The 24,341-nt window shown below is 45.2% G+C and overlaps 1 protein-coding gene across 1 annotated transcript in view; it reads right to left on the minus strand.

Annotated features, from left to right (window-relative positions):
* PRKCH (protein kinase C eta) overlaps nucleotides 1–24,341 on the minus strand; it is a 170,744-nt gene that overhangs the window by 57,023 nt on the left and 89,380 nt on the right. The window contains exon 10 of the mRNA XM_050952601.1: nucleotides 6,172–6,326. Coding sequence (XP_050808558.1) covers nucleotides 6,172–6,326 — 155 coding nt within the window. The remainder of the gene's footprint in view (nucleotides 1–6,171; nucleotides 6,327–24,341) is intronic.

Consider the following 24,341-nt stretch of genomic DNA (forward strand, 5'->3'; position numbering starts at 1 on the left):
TGCACACTTATATTTTCTAACAGTGAGTTCTAAATCAGTTTAATTGCCGAATCAGCCTTTGGACATCTCTAATACTGAGGCTTGTTTTTCTATCACGAACTATAGCGACACGTGTGAAGCTCCTAGATATAAACAGATTGACTCCTCTCGTCCAAGGTACAAGCAGCAGGAGAAAACATCAAAACCACAGAGAGGGTGAGGTATTAGATTCTGTGCAGACAATGTTCTGTCAGTGACTGATTGATAATGACTATTGGAGGTCACTATTTTAAAACAATGTTGGTTGTATAATTATTGGTCAGGGCCTCCCCTTTGGGGCTGGTATTTTATGCAAGGGAAAAATTAGAATGAAATCTAGCCATGGGATGAGTGGACTTGCTTTTACATGTAGGTCACAGAGCTTTAGAAGAGCAATATGCGCTGTAAATACCACAGGTAAAGCCTATGCTATATTGGAGTTGGGGAATATTAAAGAGACATCCTTTTTCTTTTCCATTTTACATGCTTATGTAGTAGATCATTTTGTACTTTTAAAAAAAATACAGTAAAAACTCTGCTCTGTACCTGCCTCTCCACATATTCTGGGAGCTCCATCTGCAAAGAGAAAGAGCTCTATCACCCTTTCCTTAACTTACTTTTTTGTCTTGCCTGACAAAAAACGGTTACTCACCTTCTCGTAACTGTTGTTCTTAAAGATGTGTTGTTCATGCCCATTCCAATCAGGTGCGTGCATGCCACGTGCACAATAGCCGGAAGATTTTCCCCCTAGCAGCATCTATAGGGTCAGCCTGGGCGCCCCCTGGAGTCACGCCTTCATGGTGCCTAATATAGGGCCTTGCCGAACCTCCACCCCTTCAGTTCTTGCCGGCTACTCCAACAGAGGGGTAGGAGGGTGGGTATTGGAATGGACATGAATAACACATCTCAAAGAACAACAGTTACGAGGCAAGTAACCATTTTTTCTTCTTCGAGAGCTTGTTTATGTCAATTCCATTCCAGTGACTCACAAGCCCAAGTTCAGGATGTGGGGTCGAAGTCGTCCACTGATTGGAGCACTGTTCGTCTGAAGGCTGCATTGTCTCTGGCCTGCTGGGTGATTGCGTAGTGCATGGTGAAAGTGTGTATGGAGGACCAGGTTGCTTCTCTGCAGATTTCCTGGGTGGGGACCTGCACCAGGAATGCCGCTGAAGAGGCCTGAGCCCTGGTGGAGTGCGCAGAGATTGAACGAGCAGGCACCCTTGCCAAGTTGTAGGACTCACGAATGCAGGACGTGATCCATGATGAGATACGTTCAGAGGAGACAAGAAGGCCTTTAATTCTGTCCGCCACTGCCATGAACAACTGGACGGACTTTCGGAACGGTTTCGTTTTCTCAATATAGAAGGCTAGTGCTCTGCGGACACCTGATGAGTGAAGTCTTTGCTCCCTGCCACTAGAGTGTGGCTTTGGGTAGAATACAGGGAAGATGATGTCCTGGTTGATGTGAAACTGTGACATAACCTTTGGGAGAAAAGCCGGGCGAGGCCTAAGCTGAACCTTGTCCTTATGGAATACAGTGTAAGGGGGCTCTGATGTCAGGGCTCTGAGCTCAGACACTCTCCCAGCTGAGGTTATCGCCACCAGGAACACCACCTTATATGAGAGACAGAGCAGGGAGCACATTGCCAAAGGCTCAAATGGTGGCCCCATAAGTCTGGATAGGACCAAATTGAGGTCCCAAGCCAGAACAGGCTGTTGGACCTGCAGGTATAGCCTCTCGAGACCTTTAGGGAAATGGCTGACCAACGGGTTGGCAAAGACCGAGTGTCCCTCCGTGCCTGAATGGAAGGCGGAGATGTCAGCCAAGTGAACCCTTATTGATGACATCGACAGTCCCTGCTGCTTGAGGTGGAGAAGACAGTCCAGTATTAGTGGCACCGAGGCGAGCGTCAGAGATGAATGGTGCTGCGCCAACCAGATTGAAAATCTCCTCCACTTGTACTAGCTCTTGTGGAGGGTTTCCTGCTGTCCAGGAGAACTTCTCTGACTTGATCAAAGCAAGAAAGCTCCACTGGGTTCAGCCATGGAGCTTCCATATCGTGAGGCAGAGCAACTCAAGGTTTGGATGCTGGAGACAGATGTGATCCTGAGTTATTAATTTTGGGAAGAACAGCAAGGTGACTGGGGCTTTCACGGACATTTCCAGGAATGATGTGTATCAGTGCTGGCAGGGCTAGGCTGGAGCAATCAATATCACCAAAGCTTGTTCTCTCCGAATGTTGAGGAGCACCTTGTGAACGAGAGGGACAGGTGGGAACATGTATAGGAGACGGCCTCCCCATGGGAGGAGGAATGTGCCCATGATGGAGCTCGGGCTGTGATTCAGGAAGGAGCAGAACTGCTGACACTTTCTGTTGCATTGGGTGGCGAACAGGTCTATCTGGGGAAGACCCTACTGATGGAAGATTGAGTTCACTATATCCGGGAGAGGCGCGTTGGAGATGAGGATCGGTGCACCATCATCGCCGACTTGCCCCTTGATAGGATCGGGGGCCGGGCAGTCAGCGGCGATTTGTCTCTCCTCTGTGGGGAGGATGGTGCTGTGAGGCACATACGGTTCTGAGCCGCCTCAAATGCCTCCAGTCTTGAGGGGAGCTGGAGCTGCCCACCTTGTTGGTCTGGAGAGTGGTGACGGTTCGGACTCAACTGGACCCTGGGGGGGACAGGAGTCGACAAGACCCTAAGAGGCGGAGAAGTTGAGGTGACGTGGCCTAAATCGGGTCTCCCTGCTGCAGGCTCCTTGGGTTTGGATGGGGGACAGCGACCCCTCTCTGGCCTTTTCTTCTTCTAGGGCCTCACAAGATTGTCTATGTGCGGAGCTGTGGCAGTGCCATGACTCCTTGGGGTCCTTCCTCGGGATTGGCTCACGCACCATCGGCACCGGAGCACTGTGTAACAACAAGGAGGTGCTGGGCATGGGTTCTGCTGATCCTGGGTTGGATTGTGGCCAGAGTGCTGCCTACATTAGAAGGATCTTGAGCCTGGTCTTCTAAGGCCCTACTGCGGAACCCTTTGAAAATTCTGCACCTCTCCTTCTGGTGGCTCTCCTTGAGACACATCAGGCAGAAAGAATGCAGGTCGCTCTTAGGCATACATTTTCCACAGTCCTCGTGGAGCTTGAATCCTGGGGAACAGGGCATACCCTAGTACCAGGGGAGTGTTGGATAGCGAACCCCCTGAAAGGAAACTTATGGACTACTACTAATAATAACTAACACTAATACTAACTAACTCATTCCAATCCCTTCTGTTATTTGTTAAGACTAGTATATATGGCAGCACATATAAAACTGTAGCACAGAATTCTGTAGCTCCAATATAATACTGATATCATGTTTTCTTTTTTTTAAAGTACGCACAACATTCAAGTGTGCTTTATTCCCCTCCGAGAACGAGTGAGCTGGAAAATGCAAATTAAGGACTAGTCTGCACTGGCAATGCTAAAGCGCTGTCACTGCAGCATTTTAATGTGGCTTGTGTAATCAGGAGCTCTAAAAAATAAAACAAACCACCTCCACAAGGGATGTAGCTCCCAGCACTGGTGCAGAGTCTACATTGGCACTTTCCAGCGCTGAAACTTCCTGCACTCAGGGTGGGTTTTTTTCACACCCCTGAGTGAGAAAGTTGCAGCGCTGTAAACTGCCAGTGTAGACAAGCCCTAAGAATAAGCTACCTAAAGAAGAATATTACATACACGCTTTACACAGAGTTGTGAGCAAACTCATATATCCTTGTCCAAGTTGATCGTGTTTTCCTTTGGATGTAGATTTTTTTTAAAAAGAGCGCACAACTGCTGCACTATGAAAGAGGATTCTACGTGCAACAACCTTAACTGTGATGATACTTTTGCCTAGTAACATATAGCACGAACTGACACAAAATCTGCTTAAAATCTGCAACACTAGTATAGTCTGGGGAGCAAAGAACTATGATTTGGCATCTGAAAAAGCATGTCCTTAATTCTGTTGCTGAATTTCATTCTATTTTTTCTCCCTTATATAATGCGATATGGAACTGCAATATACTTATCAACATTCTTCAGAAAGAAGCTATAAATAGCAGGTGCTGACTTGAGAACTAACCCTCAGCTGATTTTACTATCATTATCAAAGAAACATGTCTCACTTTTGCAGCAATATATAACCACAAAGAGTGGACACTGCCCAAACGTGCTTGCAAAGCAAGAGCAATAGTTTGTTTCGGCTAGCTGTCACCGGCAGTTATAAGGAACTGAGAGGGTGATGGGATGGCAGGGCCCTATATTGGGTGCCATGAAGGCACGACTTCAGGGAGCACCCAGGCTGACCCTATGGATGCTGCTAGGGGAGAAATCTTCCAGTTGTCGTGCACATACCTGATTGGAATTGACATGAACAAGCACTCAAAGAACAGATGACTGTTGAGCACCGAGTTAAATTGGTTTTGAAAACAAATTTTTCAACATTGGTAGTATGAGAAACAACTGGGGAACAGACTCAGATGTCCTAAACCTTAGAAGCCAATGATCAAATGGTGTTTGGCCCAACCTACAGTACAAAATGATACCAATGGCCACTGTCTTCAATGGGGCTGTTCTGTGTGGGCTCAGGAGTCTACCCGTGCAGATCCTGTTGCAAGATCTAGCCACAAGTTTGTAACAAGACTGTAACGTAATGTGGTTGAATTGGCACAGACAATGTTCACGCCCCCACATAGTTCCTAACAGTACTGGCATACCATGTAAAGGCCTGGCTGCAGAGTGGGGCTGTGGCAGGATTGTCAGGCCATACCTGGATATGAAACATGACAGATTTGCTATTGGGAACCCCTGAAAGAATCTGTGTAATCTAATTAGCCAGTCCTCCTACCCTCTGAACGGGAGGACATCCTGAAGTGCACTGCACCAAGTTTTATAGACAGTACTCTTTAATCATGTCCTCCTAGTATCTTATATGCTCACTGCACTAGTCATTCCATCCAGTTCTATGAAGTGTCTCATATATTCTGCTCCCTTGCATACATGCTGGAATTCTTAAAGATTTCTGGCATCGTGATCTTTGCCAGAGCAACCTCCATGATCCAGAACCAGTGATCCAGTCTGGCCTGATGATCACAGGGTAATCAGACTGGCAGTTCGGAAGTGTTGGGGCATTACGCAAGGGACAGTCAATAGGCAAACTGGCCCTGCGGACCCTGATGGATTCTGGGATTGGAATGCTATGTAGCCGTGGAGTGGGAAATGGTATCTTGAAAAACACCCAGAATCCTCTAGCCTGACAGGAGCATCGGAAGCAATGTGGGAACAAAGCTCAGATTTTCCTAGACCTCACTGATACAATACAATTGTGCACAGTGGTGGCTGTGGACAGGTAAATAAAGATGATGTCTGATACTCACTTGTGTTAGGGAAAAAAAATGCATGTGAACGTGCTGAATCATGTTAGATGTGTGTGTCGGACTCATTGTTCTGTTTGTAGCACAAATGGGCATTGAGGGGGAATGCAGAGAAACAACAGCCCAGGGTGGATTCAGGCCATGCGGAGAGAGTTATAAATGACAAATCACTCACTGGCAGGGGATACAGCCCATTGAATGTATGCCCCAGATAACACAGAATGCTGTCACCTAATCTACTCCCTCTTTGTTGTGACCTTGATTTGTACTGAGCAGCGGCAGGTTAGGCCGATTCCTATTAAGAGGAGGCTTCTGTTTTTCAGCAGCTAACGCTCAGCAGCTATCCAACTCCCCATTAACACAGGCGCCTTGACAAGTGCAAATGTCTGTGGGCCAGATGCTTAACTGGTGTAAATCAGCATTGCTTCAGTGAAGTCAGTGGAGCAATACTAGTTTACACCAATTCATCATTTGGCCCCATATCTTGGACATGTAAGGGTGCTATTTTTATATCTGTTCCTAGACATATAACTGGTCTTGCAATGATGGTTCTCCTCCCCCGCCCCCCATAGTAAATATTGTATCAGGTAGTTTCCCTGCCTCCTACAGGCTGTGAGCACCTTTGACAATAAGTAGCAAGGAAACAGAGTGATTGTCATTACATTTGTTAACTTATTCTCAGTGGCTAGTGAGGGATTATTCACCCAAGTGCAAAAAGGGCAGCTTAGATGAGGAGGGTAAATGAAATCCAGAGCTCACCGATAAATGATGCCTTTCTCATGGAGAAACATGAGGGCCGAAATAATTTCTGCTGCATAGAAGCGGGCTCGAGCTTCATCAAACCGACGGGACTTTTGAATATGGAACATCAAGTCCCCACCATTCACGAACTCCATGACAAAGAACAGGCGATCCTTCACAGACACAAAAACATAACATGGACAAAGAGCATTAATAAACATATCCTGTCCCATGCAGAAATGAATTCAAATCAAAACTATTCTCCCCAAAACAAAACCAGAAAAAAACCCAAGAGATGCAGAAAAATGTGATCTTTCCAGGGAGGCTAAGTCAAAAACTAGAAGATATGTCAATAAACCTCTCCCAAATATCTCAGTAACAAAATATGCCCATTTGGTGTGTACAGATGAGCAGATGCAAGCTTACGAAGAGACTCCTAGAGAATTTAATAGATAATTATAACCTTTCTATAGGTTTTTATTAACCATCCCCAGCTGATTTAATAGAGAATTACATCCTTTCTGTGGATTTATCTGGACGGCTCAATCTATAGAGATAGTATCTCAATCTTTATTAGATGCTGTGGCCTCTTGAAGTAGAATCGTATTCAAATTTCTATATATCACCTACTAATTTTACCCCCTACTATATTCCATAGGGATTTGACACACAATTACGTGTACACATGATGCAGTAAAAGTAACACAGATGTACATATTGTAATATTTTCAATTCTAGGAGTTCAATTCCCCTTTATTCAGGAAATAGGTGTTGACTGTCAAACGCAAGACCTAAATACAGTAGATTTGTGTGCCATGTTTGCTCAGATTACTTACAGGGCATACCTTTACCATTTTAAAGTAAAGATTATAACAATAATGATGTCACATCTACAGAATCCCTAGAATCTGCTTCAGATAATTATTATTGATTTACAAGCTAGGATCATGGAAATGGTCTTTAAAATCTTGAAATGTCAGCCTTTCATAATATTGTTGATTAATCTACAGACCTTTGTGGATGTAGGAGCTGATGAAGACTGAGTATACAGTAAAGATTTTGCTGTGTGAAAGTGCAATGCATAGTTCCTTGCAGTAAATTAGCAGAGATTCACTGAACTGATGCTGTTCTTTGAGCTCCTATGTCTTTGCAGAGGTCCATAAATGTGGAGAAAACTGTTGAATATGCAGTTCATGCAGCTGTGCCTCTAATTAAGCAACCTGGACACAAAAATGAAAATTTTGCATGTGCAAGATTGGTGCGTGCCCTGTTTTGGGGAGCACAGGGAGGAGAAAATGCAGTCCAGTGAATGCAGAAATATTGCATCTGAAAATAAATCAAAGGCTTGTTTGAGCCTAGCTGAAAATTTGCCTCCATGTTTAAACATCATTATGTTCTGTTCTTTTAATTGTTTCATAACTAAAGTTTTCATTCTGAACCACAGAAAAGTCCTGTCTGGAAGGTAGAGGATTAACTTGAGAAAGTTTGATTTCTTTATGATGCTTTTTGACCTGCCCTTCTCCAAATCCCCCTCCCAGGATTGAGCATTATTAATCGATGACCCCGAGGTTTTAATCTCATCTCTAAATTCTGGGTGTTTTGTTCTCTCCAGTCTCTAGCATCTGGGCAGCTTGAAATGACCACTGGCATTAACATCTTGAGACACATGCAGCAGAAGAAAAGCAAACCAGGAATCCTTTCATTTTACAGCTGGTGCTGAAGACATAAGAGGGAAGCCAAATGGCTTGTGACTGGCGATAACAGCATTCCTCTCATCACCATCATGGGCCTTTGTTAATCTGCTGCTAGAGTTGATGGAATCTTTCAGCTCTCTCCAGAAGGAGCAAAATTAAGACAGATGTGCCCCCAGACCTGGGAGTCTGAAAATACTCAGCCACCATTTGAAACTAATGTGGGGAAAACAATCACACCACAAGAGCCTTAAATGCTATTTGAAATCCATACAAACAACAATGATCCTTTCCTGTTTCCCTCTGGTCTGATATTAGAACTCGTCTATATGGAGAAATAGCCTGGAATCGATATTGAACACTAGTTCCCCATGAGGACAACCTTATTCCTTACTACGGCTGCCTTTGTGTGGTTTACCTTAATCCATATGTACATCGTTCTGGGTGAAGTAATAAACTGCCGATCAAAATAAGAATAACCAACTCTCCCAATTTGAGAAATACTGTCAAGGTAAAAGTTGATCTGAAAAGAACCTAGCCTTAACATTCGTAAGCTAATGCTTCCTTGATCCACTGGATTAAGCTACACTGCATAAAAGGTACTCTTAATATGGAATAAGCGTGCACACACAAGAAACCAGTGAGGAATAGCTGTTGTGCTTCAAAAAATCACATCCTAATTTATTCTGCAATAGCACCTCAATGTAGACAAGACCTTAAAAGGACATTGAGCAAGAATAAGGAACATATACTGTGGTGAAATCTTATAGAATTTAGGTCAGTTCACTAGGCCATCACCCATCTCTTCATTCAAATTCCTCCTTAAAACTCCTTCCTGCCACATTGCCTACATGAAGTTATTTAATTCACCAGCGCCATATTTTTTGGGTATGTTTATTTAGGAACATAGCAATTGCAATAGTGCAGTGTTTGCCACTGTGGTTTTTTTTAAAGCTGAACTTCAGGAAATTGAAACCATGCAATCCCCTCCTATTTTAATTCATACATGCTCTGCTTCCCCATCTCAGCTAGTGCGTCTTGATCTCCTTGTGGGGCATACCTCACACTCTGGGATACGTTGCTGCAGATTTTCATAGTCTAATACTTCCCTCCTTTTTCACATGCTTACAGGTGCACTGAAACAGCAATATTTAAAATATCATCATTGGCATCTGAATTATCAGATATTGAAATGAATGAGGCAGTTCACAGCTATCGTTTCAGGCTCTCCGCAAACTCAGGCAAACATCACTACATGCATTACACTCGGGTCACAGTCTGAAGGTTTTCTTCACAACCGTAGCAGCTAGAAACTTACCTCTGCATATGCTCACATGCAGAGACTATAATCAGGATTGTTTCACTATTGAGACTCTCACATTTAGCCTTCAGCATAACTTCTGCCTACCCAAATTAATTCTTTCCCTCAGGGTTGCTAACTGCCCAGTTTACTAACACTTTTCAGTCCTGTGGGCCTGACTAAGTAGAAGAGATGGGGCGGGTATTGCAATGTGTTCACTATCCAGCATTTGTGCACTGACTTCTTACATGCATGGGAGCATATATTATAAAGATCAGTACTAAAGAGTATGCTTGGGGGATGAGGAATTAAATAAGATTTTCTATTGGCCCCACTTGTGAATATCATGAACCTGCTAAATTGCAAAGACCAACTAAACGATCTCTCCAAAAGTATCCTGAGGAGAAAAATAAACATTCTGAAACAATGACATTTTATTAAGAACAGGGATTCACAGCATTTAAAACTAGGGACCAGCATATTATGAAACGTCCATAACCAGGAAGGGGGGGTGGAGGTTTACATAGAAAATGGCTTTAATAATAAAGTTAGGGGTAGATTATCTGGCACTCCACAGAAATGCTTGGCACACCTAGAGGATGGGCAGGGGTAGAGAGCTTTATATCACTGTTCTGTCTCTCCTGACCTTGGGCTCTCAGCACAAATTAGAGCAGTCTCAGTGCAGCTCTAACTCGTACTGGTGAATAAAGGCTCCCAAGGAGCTACTCCGCAGGCCACGACTGCCCACTCTTCACTTGCGAATGTCCCCTGTACTGAGGTGGGGCAGAGGGGGAGGGAAAAGTCTTCATCTGCTAGTTTAAGACAGCTTTCAGTCCACTGTGAGTTGCTGGATACGTACAAATGGAAGTTAGGATGGGCTGAGGATTGGACTGTGCTTTTGACCGAGAGAGACTGCTGAAATCCTCCTCAGTGTTTTACATGCTGTGTCTCAGAAGATTTCCCTGATCTGTTATCTTTGTCTAACACTGGCAATAAGAAGAAATTAAGAATTTGTGTCAACAGGAAACAGTGACGTTAGAGGCTTCACAGCAATGGCAGCCACAACAGGAAATCCTGTTGCACCATTTTGGATTGGAATCAACAATCAATAAAGGCCACAGTGCCAACTGTTACTGTAAATTAAAGAAACAACTCAGTGAAATAAAGTGATCTGGGTCAGACGGGTTTGTTTTGCAGCTGGCCGGTGTCCAGACACGAGTGCTGTAGATTCCTCTGCAGGATAATTCAGTTTATTTCTCATCCTGCTTGCTAAGCTCGCAGGAGTTAGGAACAGGGCTGGGCAAATAACGGTGGTGGTCAAAGCAAAAAAACAAAAATAATTTGGGATCAGACAAACAATTGTTTAAAAAGTTTTCTTGACAAAACCAAAAAAACTGAAAAAAAAATAGTTTCAGATCAAACCAAATGTTTTGGATAGCACCACAAATTAAATTTTTCTGGATTTTTCTCTCCCTCAATTTGTTTTCCAGCCAAAACGATTCGCTGAATTCAACCCAAGTTTGTGAACAGTTTTGGTCAACCTGAATCTGCATTTCTGGGAGAAAAAAATATTCATGCACACACACAAAATTCCCCAGCTCTAGTCAAGAGTACTGTGGGAGCTACATGCTCTGTCCCTAATGAGAGGGCCTCATGTAACTCAAATGCACCTCCTCCTTTTTGTTTGGAAAGGCACCGTGGGACTTTGAAGGGAATTCCTTCCAGTTAGGCCCTGATTCTGCAAGCTGCTCTGAGTAGATTTCCAGGGGGGCTCTGTGTGGGTACTGAGCATCTTGCAGGATTACGATTGGGGTTAAGGGTATGTGGAAAAATTGGAAAGAGTCCTGCGGAGGGCAACAAAAATGATTAGGGGGCTGGAGCACATGACTTACGAGGAGAGGCTGAGGGAACTGGGATTGTTTCGTCTGCAGAAGAGCAGGAGGAGAGGTGATTTGATAGCTGCTTTCAACTACCTGAAAGGGGGTTCCAAAGAGGATGGACCTAAACTGTTCTCAGTGGTACCAGATGACAGAACAAGGAGTAATAGTCTCAAATTGTAGTGGGGAGGTTTAGGTTGGATATTAGAAAAAACTTTTTTACTATGAGGGTGGTGAAGCACTGGAATGGGTTACCTAGGTAGGTGGTGGAATCTCCTTCCATAGAGGTTTTTAAGGCCCTGGCTGGGATGATTTAGTTTAGGAGTGATCCTGCTTTGAGCAGGGGGTTGGACTAGATGACCTTATGAGATCCCTTCCAACCCTGATATTCTATGACTCTATGTCTACACAGCCCATTAGAGTGAGCCATACAGCCCAGGCTGACAGGCCTGGGTTAGCAGGGCTCATGTGAGCATTTTCAAAATAGGTGTGCAGACTGTGCTTTGAAGATGCACTCTGGATCGAGTTTGGGCTCTGAAACCTACCCCCTCCTATCCTCTTGGGTTTCAGAAGTCGAGCTCCAGCCCAGCCAAATATCCAAGTGCTGCCCATACAACTATTTTTAGGGTGCTAGCATAAGCCCTACTAGCCCAAGTCTGTTAAACCAGGCTGTGTAGTCATACCTCTTGAGATTAGTGGCTGGGACACTGGCTCTTTTGTGAGTGAGCTGATTCAGGCAGGAACATGGGCACTGATTCCTAGGACTGTCTGGGGCACCGAAGTGTGTGGAATCTGCTTGTGAAAATAAGTTATAGTTGCATAGCATGGAACAGCAAATGAAATGCACTTGCTCTCCAAAGCCTGGCACATATCTATAACCACGTCTGAAACACTCTTCAAAAACTGTTACAGCTAGAGTAGGCTGGAAAACTGAGATCTCTTCTTGTGAAAAATTTCATGTTCTTGGGGGGAAAAAAATCATCCTCAAACAGGACAAAACTTTCATGCAGAAAATGACATTAACAAGATTCCTTCCAGCTGAGGAAATCTGATTTCAATTTTCCCCAGTTATTCCAAGAGAACTGTAATTTTTCCACAGACCATTTCAGTTTTGCAAAACAGACATTTTCTGTCAAAAAAATGTTGGAGAATTCCTGACCGACTCTAGCTATAATATAAAACAGCTGTAACACAGTTTGTGTCCACACACAAAATGGTTACAAGCTGTGTGAGATCAGCATCATTCCAGAGACTTGCCTTAGGCAATCTATCTGGTCTGCAGCTCAATGATAAAGACTTCTGGCATGAAATCCTCACTTCTGCTCAGGCCCCTTTATGTTGAGTCAAAGGGCTGGAGTGGCATAAATGGGCCCTAAAAATCCCAGTTCCGGACAGGGGACAATTCCCCTGATGCAGAAATGGACTGAAAGAGCAGTAAGGCAGGCTCGGGGAAAGTGCCCTCACAATCCCTTGTGTAGGGGGCGTACCAGGAGCGTGTCAGAGCAGGGATGCTCAGAGCGTGCTGTAGAGATTCTGAGACATGATAAGGCCCACAGAGCAGCCCCAAGGAGGCTGCCCTACTTAGATAGGCCTCCAGAGCTGTATATATTACACTGAGGCCTCTCCTGCCCTCAGAGCAGCCCCAGATTGAAAGGGTGCAAAGGTGGCTTAAAGCCACATTAGACCCCTCTCTCTTTAGGCTGCAGAGCATAGAATCTTACCCTCAAGTTGACATATGCCTCAGTCCTGCAAACAGATCCATGCAAGGAGACCCTGATACCTACTGACTCCTGTGGATGCCTTTGCAGGATTAGATCCTTAATTACTCATTTAACAAAATTTAACTACAAGTAATTTTATTCTTTTTATCCAAAGACTTTAAAGTTTGTAGTGTCCATATAAGGGAGCATTTGCAGGAGACTGAACTCTGATATATGGTTATCCAGCATGTTCAGAGATTCTACCTGAATGTGGAATTCCATACTGTGTAAGCATTTAATCTCCACATATATGGCTGCCGCATGTGATTCATTGGCAGGCAGATTTAGGGCCCAATCTGAAACAAATCAAAGTTAAACGATGCCACTAGAGAGCAGGGGACATTTTCACCATCTGTTCCCTAGTTGAAAGTGCTTTACAACAGTACTCAGCAATTTACTCTTTGCACAGTGGAAACCAATGCATAAAAGCTGACTGCATGCAGGGTCAGGTCTGTCTTGGTTCAATAATGGAATTTTATTAGTTCATAAATAAATAAGTAGTAAATAAGTGTATGGGTTGGACAGCTGGTAAAAGTATTATTATAATGCCACCTCAGCGGCAGTTAGTTTGCCTCAGGGCTCCTCAAAACTCCTGATTTATTTATTTCTTTTTGCATGGTTCTGCAACCTCACACAACCCTACTCCCTTTAAGTCTTGACTGGAAGCTTGGAAATCAATCACCATTTTCCAAATACCATGCTGATAAAAAACACAGGTCAAACTTCACCAGCATTGCAGTGCTCTAACTATAGCAGAGTCCAGATGCACTAGAACAGGAACAGGCCAAATGATTTATTTGACAAATTTCACAATTTTTCCCCCAAATATGTTATTTGAGTCAATGTGGCTGATTTCCTCCCCCCCCCTCCACCGCACCCACTAAACCAGTCCTGAAGGCTAATGAACTCTGACATTCTAAAGTAAGAGGTTTACACAATTACGGAGGATAAACTGATAGAATGGATAGTACTGGGCAGTAGTCCAGAGTAAGAAGGGATTAGCAGCAGCAGTGGAGGGGGGAAAATGAAGAGAGAAGTCACTAATGCAATCTTTCTTTGAAAAGTGTTCTGAAGCAGATTTAATTTTTGAGTCAGATTCCCAGCTGACTGCAGTGGAGCTATACTGACCTTCAAGGCCTTTACTTTCAAGTCAGAATAATTAATGGAGATAAGCCATTACGTCCACTCCAAACTTTGTCATAGGAATTGTTCACATACATTAGCTATGGCTCTTAAATACAGTCAAATTGATGATAGCCAGTGGCACATGGTTTAGCTAGCCATTTGGAAATCTTGTGGGCACTGACAAGGACTATGAAAATTCAGCAATTAACAGTTAATTGCAAACTGCTTTTGTTGCAATTTCACTGGACATTTTATTTGCATGCTTAAGCCTTCAGTCAGTCCCTAAGTTCATGCTGCTATCAGCATCAATTTATGACTAGGAGAAATCAAATTGCAGCATGCCACAAATAGTATTATATAGCTTTTGGGGTACTGGTACAGCACAAACAGAAACGAGCTGCTGTAAACCTAAAGGCAGTGAACTGCTGGGATTTTTTTTTTTTATGTTTTCGTTATCTTTATTGTGCTAATGAAGGCACAATGAATAACCAACACATTTCAGAAATGACAGAGTAACGTTGCATTTATTTCTCCAAAGCAAGCAAAATCATGCATAGTGGCTGTCCTTTGAGAGGGCACAGACTTCCTGTCACTAGAAGAACTTCATCTAGGGGTTTGCCTGTCTTATATTTAGTGAGTACATTTCTGAGAAACACACATCAGTTTCTCACTCTGGGCCCGTTCTTACAACAATGAATTATTGACGTCACAGTCCCAGCTACAGGAACTGCTGAGTCATCATTTGACAGTGCTTTGTTATTTTACCCGGCTGATAGCAGGCACAAGACGAACGTCCATTCACCGCACTCCTAAAACAACTGAACATTACGTAAAGAAGCTCCCTTGAGGCACAGACAATCAAACGGGTTCTCTCCAGCTTCCTATAACATTTCTCAGCATCTCTCTGACGAAGGGTGTGTGTGTATATATAACACTAAGTCTGATTTTTCAGAAGTGCTGAGCATCAACAACTCCAGTTAAAGTCAATGGGAGCACCTCTGAGAATCAGTTAACATTTCCCCAGCGCATGAGAATGCACCCAGAGAAACCACAGTGTTTGTGTATTTTCTTAACCCCTTCCGTGTACTGGAAACCTTGTCTGCTGCAGCAATTTTATTAAGTTTCAAGTCAATCTCATTCATCTCTCTGGAGCACTGGACCTTGTGAGGTACCAGAGGGCTCCTGGCCAGTCGCCCCAGTCCAGGAAGGGCTAACACCATGCCCAAAAGTCTGTTTAGGTCTTTCCTTTGGGCCATTGTTTTATTCTTCAATAAAAAAGTTACCAAAGCTATTCTCTTGACCAAAGCAGGCTGGAAAGCCTTTTCCCCTGCTTCTCCCTCCTCCTGCTCCTGAGGCCAGCAACAGAAACCCACCCCCTTCCTGCAGCATTCCTTTTCAAGGGAACCACTTGCTGGCTTTTATAATCACTTGATCAATCTCAGCAAGGAGGCAGCTGATCAGTCACAGGTGAAGTTGGGCCCAACTCCTCTTAAAAGGCCACTCACCCTGTGACACGTACCTCCTTCAAACTATATGTTGCTCATCCCACTCCTGTCAGTCCAAGTACATCTTAAATGACACGAAGGTTCGATGGTGAACTCATCACATGATCACAAAATTCTACCCAGAATGCACACAAAGGGATAATTTTTATTGCTGCTTATTTATTCATTTCCATTTCATTAAAAAGAACGAACCCCAAAATCTAGGTGTCTAAACATGGAGTTAAACAATAAAAGCACATACAAAAAAAAAATCCTCTGAGTCCTTCTCCATAAAGTAAATACTTCCACCCACTATAAACAAAATATTCTTCCCCTGCTACATATGTCCCCTTGTGAGGAGTGTGGGAAGTTATGCAGCTCTGGCAGCATGTCTGGCAGGTCAAAGAGTCAGGTCCTTTTGGCTCTAGAAGGGGAATCAAGACAATTGATTGAATATGTCGAGCCACCAACCGCTCCCATTCAAGCCAGGGACCTGTGAGTGTATGCATCTCAGCTACTGCAGCTGCCACAGGATCGCACAAGGAGAGAGGGCTCTCCAAGGATAACTGAGACCACACCACGTGCAGCCACATTTTCAAAGGCAGCCACTGAATTTGGGTGCCTCAGTTTGTGGGCACATGACTGGAGACAACTCTGGATCAATTTTCAGAGATGTAGAGAGCCTGCAGCTCCCATTGGCTTCAGATGGAGTTGTGGGTGCTCAACACCTCTGGAAACTAGGCTCAAGATCTTTCCAGTGGGGGATCCAAGAATGAAGACACCCAACAGTCATTTTGAAAGTGCTGGCCTTAGGGCTTGATTGGTCAGGTCTGTGCCGACATCTTAAACATCACTTAGAAAGCAGCACAGGTTGCCCCCTCAGCCAAAAGAGCATTACCCCTGCCTCAGCGAGGCTGAGTCTCAGCTGGCTGGTTCTCAGCCAAGTTACGATAGCACTAATTTCACCACGAGCTGGCCCCTGGCCACACAGGCTGTTAATAAATTGGTTCAGTTTCAATCCCTTCTATGCCACAGATTCACAGATTTCAAGGGCAGAAGGGACTATTCGATCATGTAGTCCAGTGGTTTTCGAAATGCGTGTCAGGATCTCAAAGTGGGTTGCGACCCTGTCTGAATGGGGTTGCCAGGGCAGGCTTAGACTTGTTAGGGCCTGGGGCCAAAGACCGAGCCTCACCGCCCGGCCTTGATCTCCCCTCCAAAGGGACAGTGGGGACTTGGGGTTTTGTTTTGGCTCCCCCACATCTGGAGTGCGGGGGTCAGGTGGGCTCAAGCTTCACTCCACCCTCCTAGGGTTGTGTAGGAATTTTTGTTGTCACAAGAGGATTGCGGTGCAATGAAGTTTGAGAACTCCTGATCTAGTCTGACCTCCTGCATGAAACAGACCAAACATCATCCAGTTACCCCTGGATGAAACATAATAGCTCGTGTTTGACTAAATGCTAAAACGTGTAACAAACCATTGTAGATGGGGGCCTATATAATGGTTTTCACATCATTCTCCTAACAAAAATTCCCTGTCCACACAGGTCAGGAAAGTCAACCCAGCTAATAGCAGTGGTATTTAAAGCACGGATGCAGCTAACACCATATTAATTTCTGTATGGAGAGGATCATATTTTACATGTCACCAATTTAAATCAGGACATGCAGGATCAGATTGATTTTTCCTGTAATAGTCCACGGATTGGAGGCAATTCGCTCTGCCAACAGGAATTGCACTGCTTTCCACACTCATGGAGTATCCTGTAAACCAATCTACACTCTAGTGTTGGTGATTAACATAAGAACAACCATACTGGGTCAGACCAAAGGTCCATCTAGCCCAGTATCCTGTCTTCCGACAGTGGCCAATGCCATGAGCTCCAGAGGGAATGAACAGAACAGGTAATTATCAAGTGATCACTCCCCCGTCGCCAGTTCCCAGCTTCTTGCAAACAGAAGCTAGGGACACCATCCCTGCCCATCCTGGCTAACAGCCATTGATGGACCTACCCTCCATGAATTTATCTAGTACTTTTTTGATGGCCTCAGAAGATACTATTCCACACCTGGAAGGAAGGCAGTAACCTACCCACTCTACCCTTGAGTACCTCAGCTACAGTCTGACTTCAAAGGGCTTTGTAGCAGGCCCCTAAGGCTGCTTCCCTTTCTGGCCTCTACTTATGACCCAAAGGAATGCCCAGCATTACTGAGCCTCTCAGAACATGTTGTGCTAGAAACATTACTCTCAGCCAAAACCAACTGTTGTGGCAGAGGGCTTGTCTACACAAAGGGTTTAAACCGGATTAAGTCAAATTAATCCAGTTCAAAAATGCTTGCATACACATAATGCAATCCATTACAGCACACAAACTCTGGAATCCTCTTCCAAAATGGACTACATTTGCTGCAAATTGAGTTAGACACAATGTTGCTGTCGAGCAGAGCCAGACAACAAGCAAGCAGCTCAATAGGACCTGTATTAAAATCAAGGATTACCAGAAATAATTTGGCAAGGGACTTGTAACCTACCCATTTTCTGAGGAACTGGACAGGATTTTGCATAAATACATAACCACCCAACCCAGAAAGATTGTGAAATCTTCTGACCACTCTTCTCCATCCCTCACAAGGACAACCAGCAACACTCATTGGAGGATGAGCATGAAGAGTTGTCCCCTGAGAACCAGGCTCTCATGCCAGCCAGGCAGAAAGCCAACCCAATTCCTGCCCTGCAACAATGGAGCTCAAGTCCCAGCCAAAAACCCAGGCTGGGGTCCAAGAGGCAGATCCTCTGGAGGGAATTTCAGCATGTAAGTATCTGTATTTACAATGTGCTATAGTGCCATGATAGCTTCTGTTACAGGTGCCCCATTCATTTTAGGCAGATGTGAGCTAGGAGATTTTCTAAGCCTCCAGCCACTGTCTCCCTCCCTCCACCCATACTGTCTGCTCACCCTCCACCCCCTTACACATTTCCGATCACCCTGCTCGACCCAGGTAATCAGCCTCTGTCACATGCTAAAGCCCTGATCACTGACCATTTTCAGGCCATGCCACAGAAGGCAAATGCTCTTCTACCTATTTTCCTTTCCCCTCCCCTCATCTGTCCTGCCCAGTGAACACCCACACCTGGCAGTCTTCTAACATAGCTGCCTCTTGGGTAGCAGACTCATTGCCCACTGCTGCCATAGAGGAGTTAAAAAAGATCCAGTAAGCAAGAAGAAAGGATCCAACAAGTACAGCTGCACTTTAGGAATCTGTAAATTACTCAAATCTACCAATTATTTCAAGACACTAGAGAGAAAAGGATGGATGTTTACAACACCAGGAGTGGATCCAAGTCATCATGAGAGCTGTAGCTTTAGCCCTAATACCCTAAAGTGGCTCCTACAAACCCTTTTCAGGCAGAACCTCCAACATGTCCCCTCTCTTTCTGATTTACTTTCCCACTAGCACCCTCCATGGCCTGTGTCATGATGTTTTTCCCTCTGGCTGAGGGAGAGCGAACTGTGGCATTCTGGAGTTCCACATCTCTGCTACTCAGGGCTCTGCCCCAGTGACTGTCACTGCTTTAGTGTGCCCAACCTCTGATTTCCAGGTAGCTGCTAGATTACAAAGCTAGCCTCAGTGTTCACTCCATATGTTATGTAATCCTGGAGAAAACAAAACTGAAGGTGTCCCCTTAAAAAGTAATCACAGCTAGATCCCTTATGTAACATATGCACAGGCTCAAGTTTAGCCTGATCTCTTCCTATATTAAATTTTTAAACGTCACAGCAGCTGAGGACAGGCCCATCTGTTAAACGTGTGGGAGATTTGTGACATAATGGTCATGTTCATTCTATACAAAACAAGCTGAATACCATGGGAGGCATTAGAGGCAAATGAGTAACTCTCCCAGTCTGTTCAGTCATTTTCATGGCATGACATCAGCTAGCCTTTTTTAAAGGGACAGATGTGTGTACACCTTACAACACCTTGTGGCTTTGCAAAATGGTACTATTTAGTGATTAGCTCTCTGGAATTCCTGGATTCTCTTGACTTCAAGAGTATCCCTGTTTGTAGGCTATCATTTGAGAAGGTGTTCATTACAGAAAAGCATGTCCCAATGCCAAGAACTCAGGTTTCACTGTTTTTTGAATTGCACATTCAAGGCTCCTTGCTTCAGCAACTGGCAGCATAAGGACATGGAAAATAAAGCCACAGGATGACCGGATTTGCTGTCCCGTTAACAAGGACAGGGCCTGAAATAGCATCCCAGGACGAGAGAGTACTCTGAAAGTATCCTGTGCTCACTAGGAGAAAGGGATGAGGACAGTAGGAGCAAAACTTGAGGCGTTAACTTGGGTGCCATTTGACACCATTTGCATGGGAATCTGATCACTCCAATCACTTTCACGGGTGTTGGGACAAAGAATTTAAAATCAACTATCCTCAAAGAAATAATGGTTCCTCAGCCCCCAAGAAAAGAGGTTGTGTATTGTGCAAATATATGTGATTAATACATTCCAGGGAAAACAAAGTCCCTTGTTTTAAATTCCTGTCTAAATCCTTATAATCTCTCTCACTCAGGCTAGGAAAGTATTCATACTGTGCTCGTCACTGTGGTATTTGATGACGTGGACATGATAGAAATAAATACAGAAATAAGAATATTCTTTAGTGATGACTGACACTAAGGAACTAATACATATGGTTCCCTGTGAGAAGTCCAGATTGCTATAGGACCTGTTAGCATACTGTACAGGATACCATTACAGGGGTATAATCCTGTATGCCATTCGATAGGATGGCTTAAAAAACGTACAGAAAGATAACTGCATTGGGCTAAGCAGAAATCACCCCTCATGTAAAGATGTGTGATTATAAAATCTGTGAACAGCATTAAAAATACCAGTTGGAAAGGTGGACTTCAAAAAGCAAACATCCATCCACTCAGGCCCAGTTTCAACATGGTTAAAAATCATCCAATTAAAGGAAGAGCATGGCATTTTATTTTTCTGGATGAAAGGAATTCAGGGAATAAAGTAAAAAAAAAAAAAAGTCCTTCATTCTCCCCATCAGTTAGTGGGAGTTACAAGATACAGGGTAAGCAAGGAGCAGCATGGATGGATTTCCTCAGCCAGTTTGCTGTGTTACTAACATTTCTTTATTAGACTTCAAAAACATGTGACCCATTGTGGCTAAAGGTACACTGGCACCTCCTGCCACCTAGTGGTAAAAACATTTCCTTTTTAAAACAGCAAGTAGATTGCCTCGGGGTCAACTGACTCTAAGATTGATAACAGAGCTGGGCCTTTTTTAGGATTATTATCATTATTTATTATTTGTCTTGCGGTCGTGCCTGGGCTCCCTAGTCATGGATCAGGATCCCACTGTGCTAGGTGCTGTACTGAAACAGACCAGAAAGACAGAAAATTATCTGCAGTAGACACAGGGGTTCTTATCAAGAAATGAACTGCCTCTCTAAACGGCAGCAAAGCAGTTGTCTATGCTTTGCTCCTAACTTGGGAGAGTACAGTTTGTTTCACCGCATCCAAATATTATATAGGGGTCTAGATGATCAAATGGGGCCTGTGTCCATCAACATCCCCACGCTTCTCTTGCCCATCCACCCTCAAAGCTTCAGGGTACTTCAGGCTTTTTTCTACAGTAAAGTCTCCATCACCCCAGAAAGCACTACTGCCTGCCCAGCCTCACGTACATTTATGCTTCTGATGCTCGTTGCTGTAATTTTCAAACGATGCAACTCTGTGATGAGGAATGGATTTAAAAAAAATCTTGCTTTGGATCTTTTAAAGGGAGCTGTTGAGCATCCCCACCTCTCACTAGGGTCGGACCCTATGTTTATTCCAGATGTTAAATAGCCCTGCAGGAAAATGTAAAATGGGCACCCCAGAGAAGATGTGGGAGCTCAGCACTTCTCCAGGATCAGGCTCTTCATTTCCTTTAAAATATGACAAGCCTTCAAAATGGGTAGTTATTTTAAGATTTCTAATGAGAGGCCTGGCAACTTATCAGTTGTAATGTACGGCCCAAGTTTTGAAAATGCATATGAATAATGAATGAATGTCATTTAAAAAACTTAAAGCAATTAAGCTTTATTAATGTAACTTCATGGAAAGAACAGAAATGAATACAGGAGGAAATTCACCCCTGTGCAGAGAGTGAACATAAAGACTATACATCACTTTAGCCCCACCAAGCCCCATTTTGATTATTTAAATGTTGTTTGCACAGGAGTGAATTTCACCCCCAGTCAATACATGTCTTTCTGTTGTAGCAAAAGGACCCAATCATGGTCTAAGAAACTAACATAAATCCTGTTATTGTGGGTTACAGCTAGCGTGACTGAGGATAGAATTTGGCCCAACCACTACATATCAAAATTAACCATGTTAATTTGAAATCTATTTATTGTTTAGTGTCTCTATTATTTTGTTTTAATTTATTATAGGTGCACGGATGTTTACCACTGCTATCAGGACAATCCTGATAACAAACCAATCTCTCTCAATTCGGGGGATTCTCCCAGGGAAACATTTTAATTAAATAAAGTCACAGCAAAGTAGGGTAGCTGTTACTGGCAGAAAGTCCTGTCAAAGTAGATCTGAGCTCTAGTAATATCTAACATTACCAGACCTTTCCAATCTATGCAATCCATTAGTGAGGTTATTAACCTGGGCCCTTGCACCTTTGTGCTAAGAAAACCAAAGGGAGATTCATCCAAGCCCCTCTGTACTTGTGACAGGGCTGATATATAAACCCTGTTTCCATTCAGGATAGGTTACTTTGAAATACATCTCTACCTCGATATAACGCTGTCTTCGGGAGCCAAAAAAATCTTACCATGTTATAGGTCAGGCCTGCACAACTCGTAAAGCGGCGAGGGCTACATTACTCCAAAGAAAACAGCTGAGGGCCGAAACCCCCCGGCCCCGCAGAAACAACCCCCCCAGGACCTCCCGGCCCAGCGGAAACACCCCGCCCCAGCACCGCCCAGCCAAGCAGAAACAAACTCTCCTTCTCCAGCGCCGCCCCACCAAAACAGCTGTGGGCCAAAAAGGATGGTTGGCGATGGGGAGGTGATACTTGATTTTAAATCAACCAGGGGCTCCCAGCTGAAGAGATGGCTGGGAGCCCTCAGGGGCAAATTAAAGGGCCTGGGGCTCTGGCAGCTGGGGGAACCCAGAGCTTTGCGGGGCTGAGGCAGGGATTTAAAGGGCTCAGAGCTCCTGCTGCTGAGGAGTGCCCGAGCCCTTTAAATCCCAGCCCCAGCCCATCTGCTGGAGCCGCTGCTGGGATTCAAAGGGATCTGGGCTGCCCGTGGCGGCAGAGAGCCCTGAGCCCTTTAAATCTCAGCTGCGGCCGGGAATCTCTGCGGGCAGCCCAGAACCCTTTGATTCCCGGCCGCGGCTAAGATTTAAAAGGCTCTGGGCTCCCCATGGCTGTGGGCAGCCCAGAGCCTTTGAATCCCATCTGCGGCTGGCAGGGCCGGCTTTAGGAAGTGTGGGGCCCAATTCGAACATTTTCGGCGGGGCCCCGGCAAGGATGACTGAAAAAAAAAATGTAAAAAAAAAGCTTTTCATTTCTTAGCAACTGGTTCCCTATAAAAAGTTCTGCCACAGTATGTATTTTTTGTACCAATAGGGTTACCATACGTCCGGATTTTCCTCCCGGATAGCGATTTAAGAACCAAAAAGCCTGACATGTCCAGGAAAATACAGATGTATGTTTACCCTAGTTAAAGTTCTTTTTTAAAAAGACAGGTCTGAACTAGAAATGAGCTCTGCCACTCCCTGAGGGTGTGCTAGGGTGCACATGTGTGGGTCTCAGCTGCTCCCTGCGCACCTCATTGAAGCAGGTGTGCAGGATTACTTCCCTGGGAACTGCAGGGCACCAGTGGACATGAGGCTGGCTGGAGGTGGCGGGGGAGGGGGCTGGAGGTAGGGGCTGGCTGCAGGCTGGGCAAGGGGTGTGGGGCAGGCTGGAGACAGGGTGTGGAGTGGCTGGCTGGCTTCAGGCAGGGCCACAGGAGGGGTGCGGCATGGGTTGGCAGGGCTGGAGACAAAGGAGTGCGGGACTGGCTGTCTTCAGGCAGGGGGGTGTGGCAGGGGTTGGCTGGAGACAGGGGTTGGTGCAGGGCTGGAGGCAAGGCAGCGGGTGCAGGGCTGGCTGGAGATGGGCTGGCTGTGGGCATCGGGTGCAGGGCTGGCTGCAGACAGGAACTGGTGCAGGCAGGGCAGGAGGTGCGGGGCTGGTGCGGGCAGGGGGTGCAGCAGGGGTAGGCTGCGGGCAGCTGGTGCAGGTACAGGGGGTACAGCCCATCCTGTATGGTGAGTGCCCCCTCCTCCTGCCTCCCCCACCAGGGTAGCAGCAGCAGCCCGGGGCTCAGGGGCTATTTAAAGGGCCTGGGGCTCCCCCTGCTTCCACTGCCCCAGCCCTGTAATTAGCTGTGGAAGCCCTGGGGAAGTGGTGGGGCTTCAGCGGCTATTTAAAGGACCAGGGCAGCAGAGGCAGCTGGATACACCCCCACCCCCGCTACCCCAGAGCTCTGGGGGCTATTTAAAGAGCCCAGGGCTCCCCTGCTTCTACCGCCCCAGTCCCATAAATAGCCGAGGGAGCCCTGGGGAAGCGATGTGGCTTCAGCGGCTACTTAAAGGACCGGGGATGCAGAGGCAGCTGGAGCCCCGGCCCTTTAAATACCCCTGGAGCCCCCCACTCCCTCAGGGCTCTGGGGGTATTTAAAGAGCCCGGGGCTCCTCTTCTTCTACCACCCCAACTCTTTAAATAGCCACAGGAATGCTAGGGAAGTGGTGGGGCTCTGGTGGCTATTTAAAGGGCTGGGGTGGTAGAAGTGATGGGAGCCCCGGACTTCTTAAATAGCCCCCAGAGCCCCACAGCCCTATCCCAGGGCTCCAGGAGTGGTGCTCTGGTGGCAATTTAAA

This window comes from Gopherus flavomarginatus, chromosome 5, assembly GCF_025201925.1.
Source record: "Gopherus flavomarginatus isolate rGopFla2 chromosome 5, rGopFla2.mat.asm, whole genome shotgun sequence".
In the NCBI taxonomy this organism is placed as follows: domain Eukaryota; kingdom Metazoa; phylum Chordata; order Testudines; family Testudinidae; genus Gopherus; species Gopherus flavomarginatus.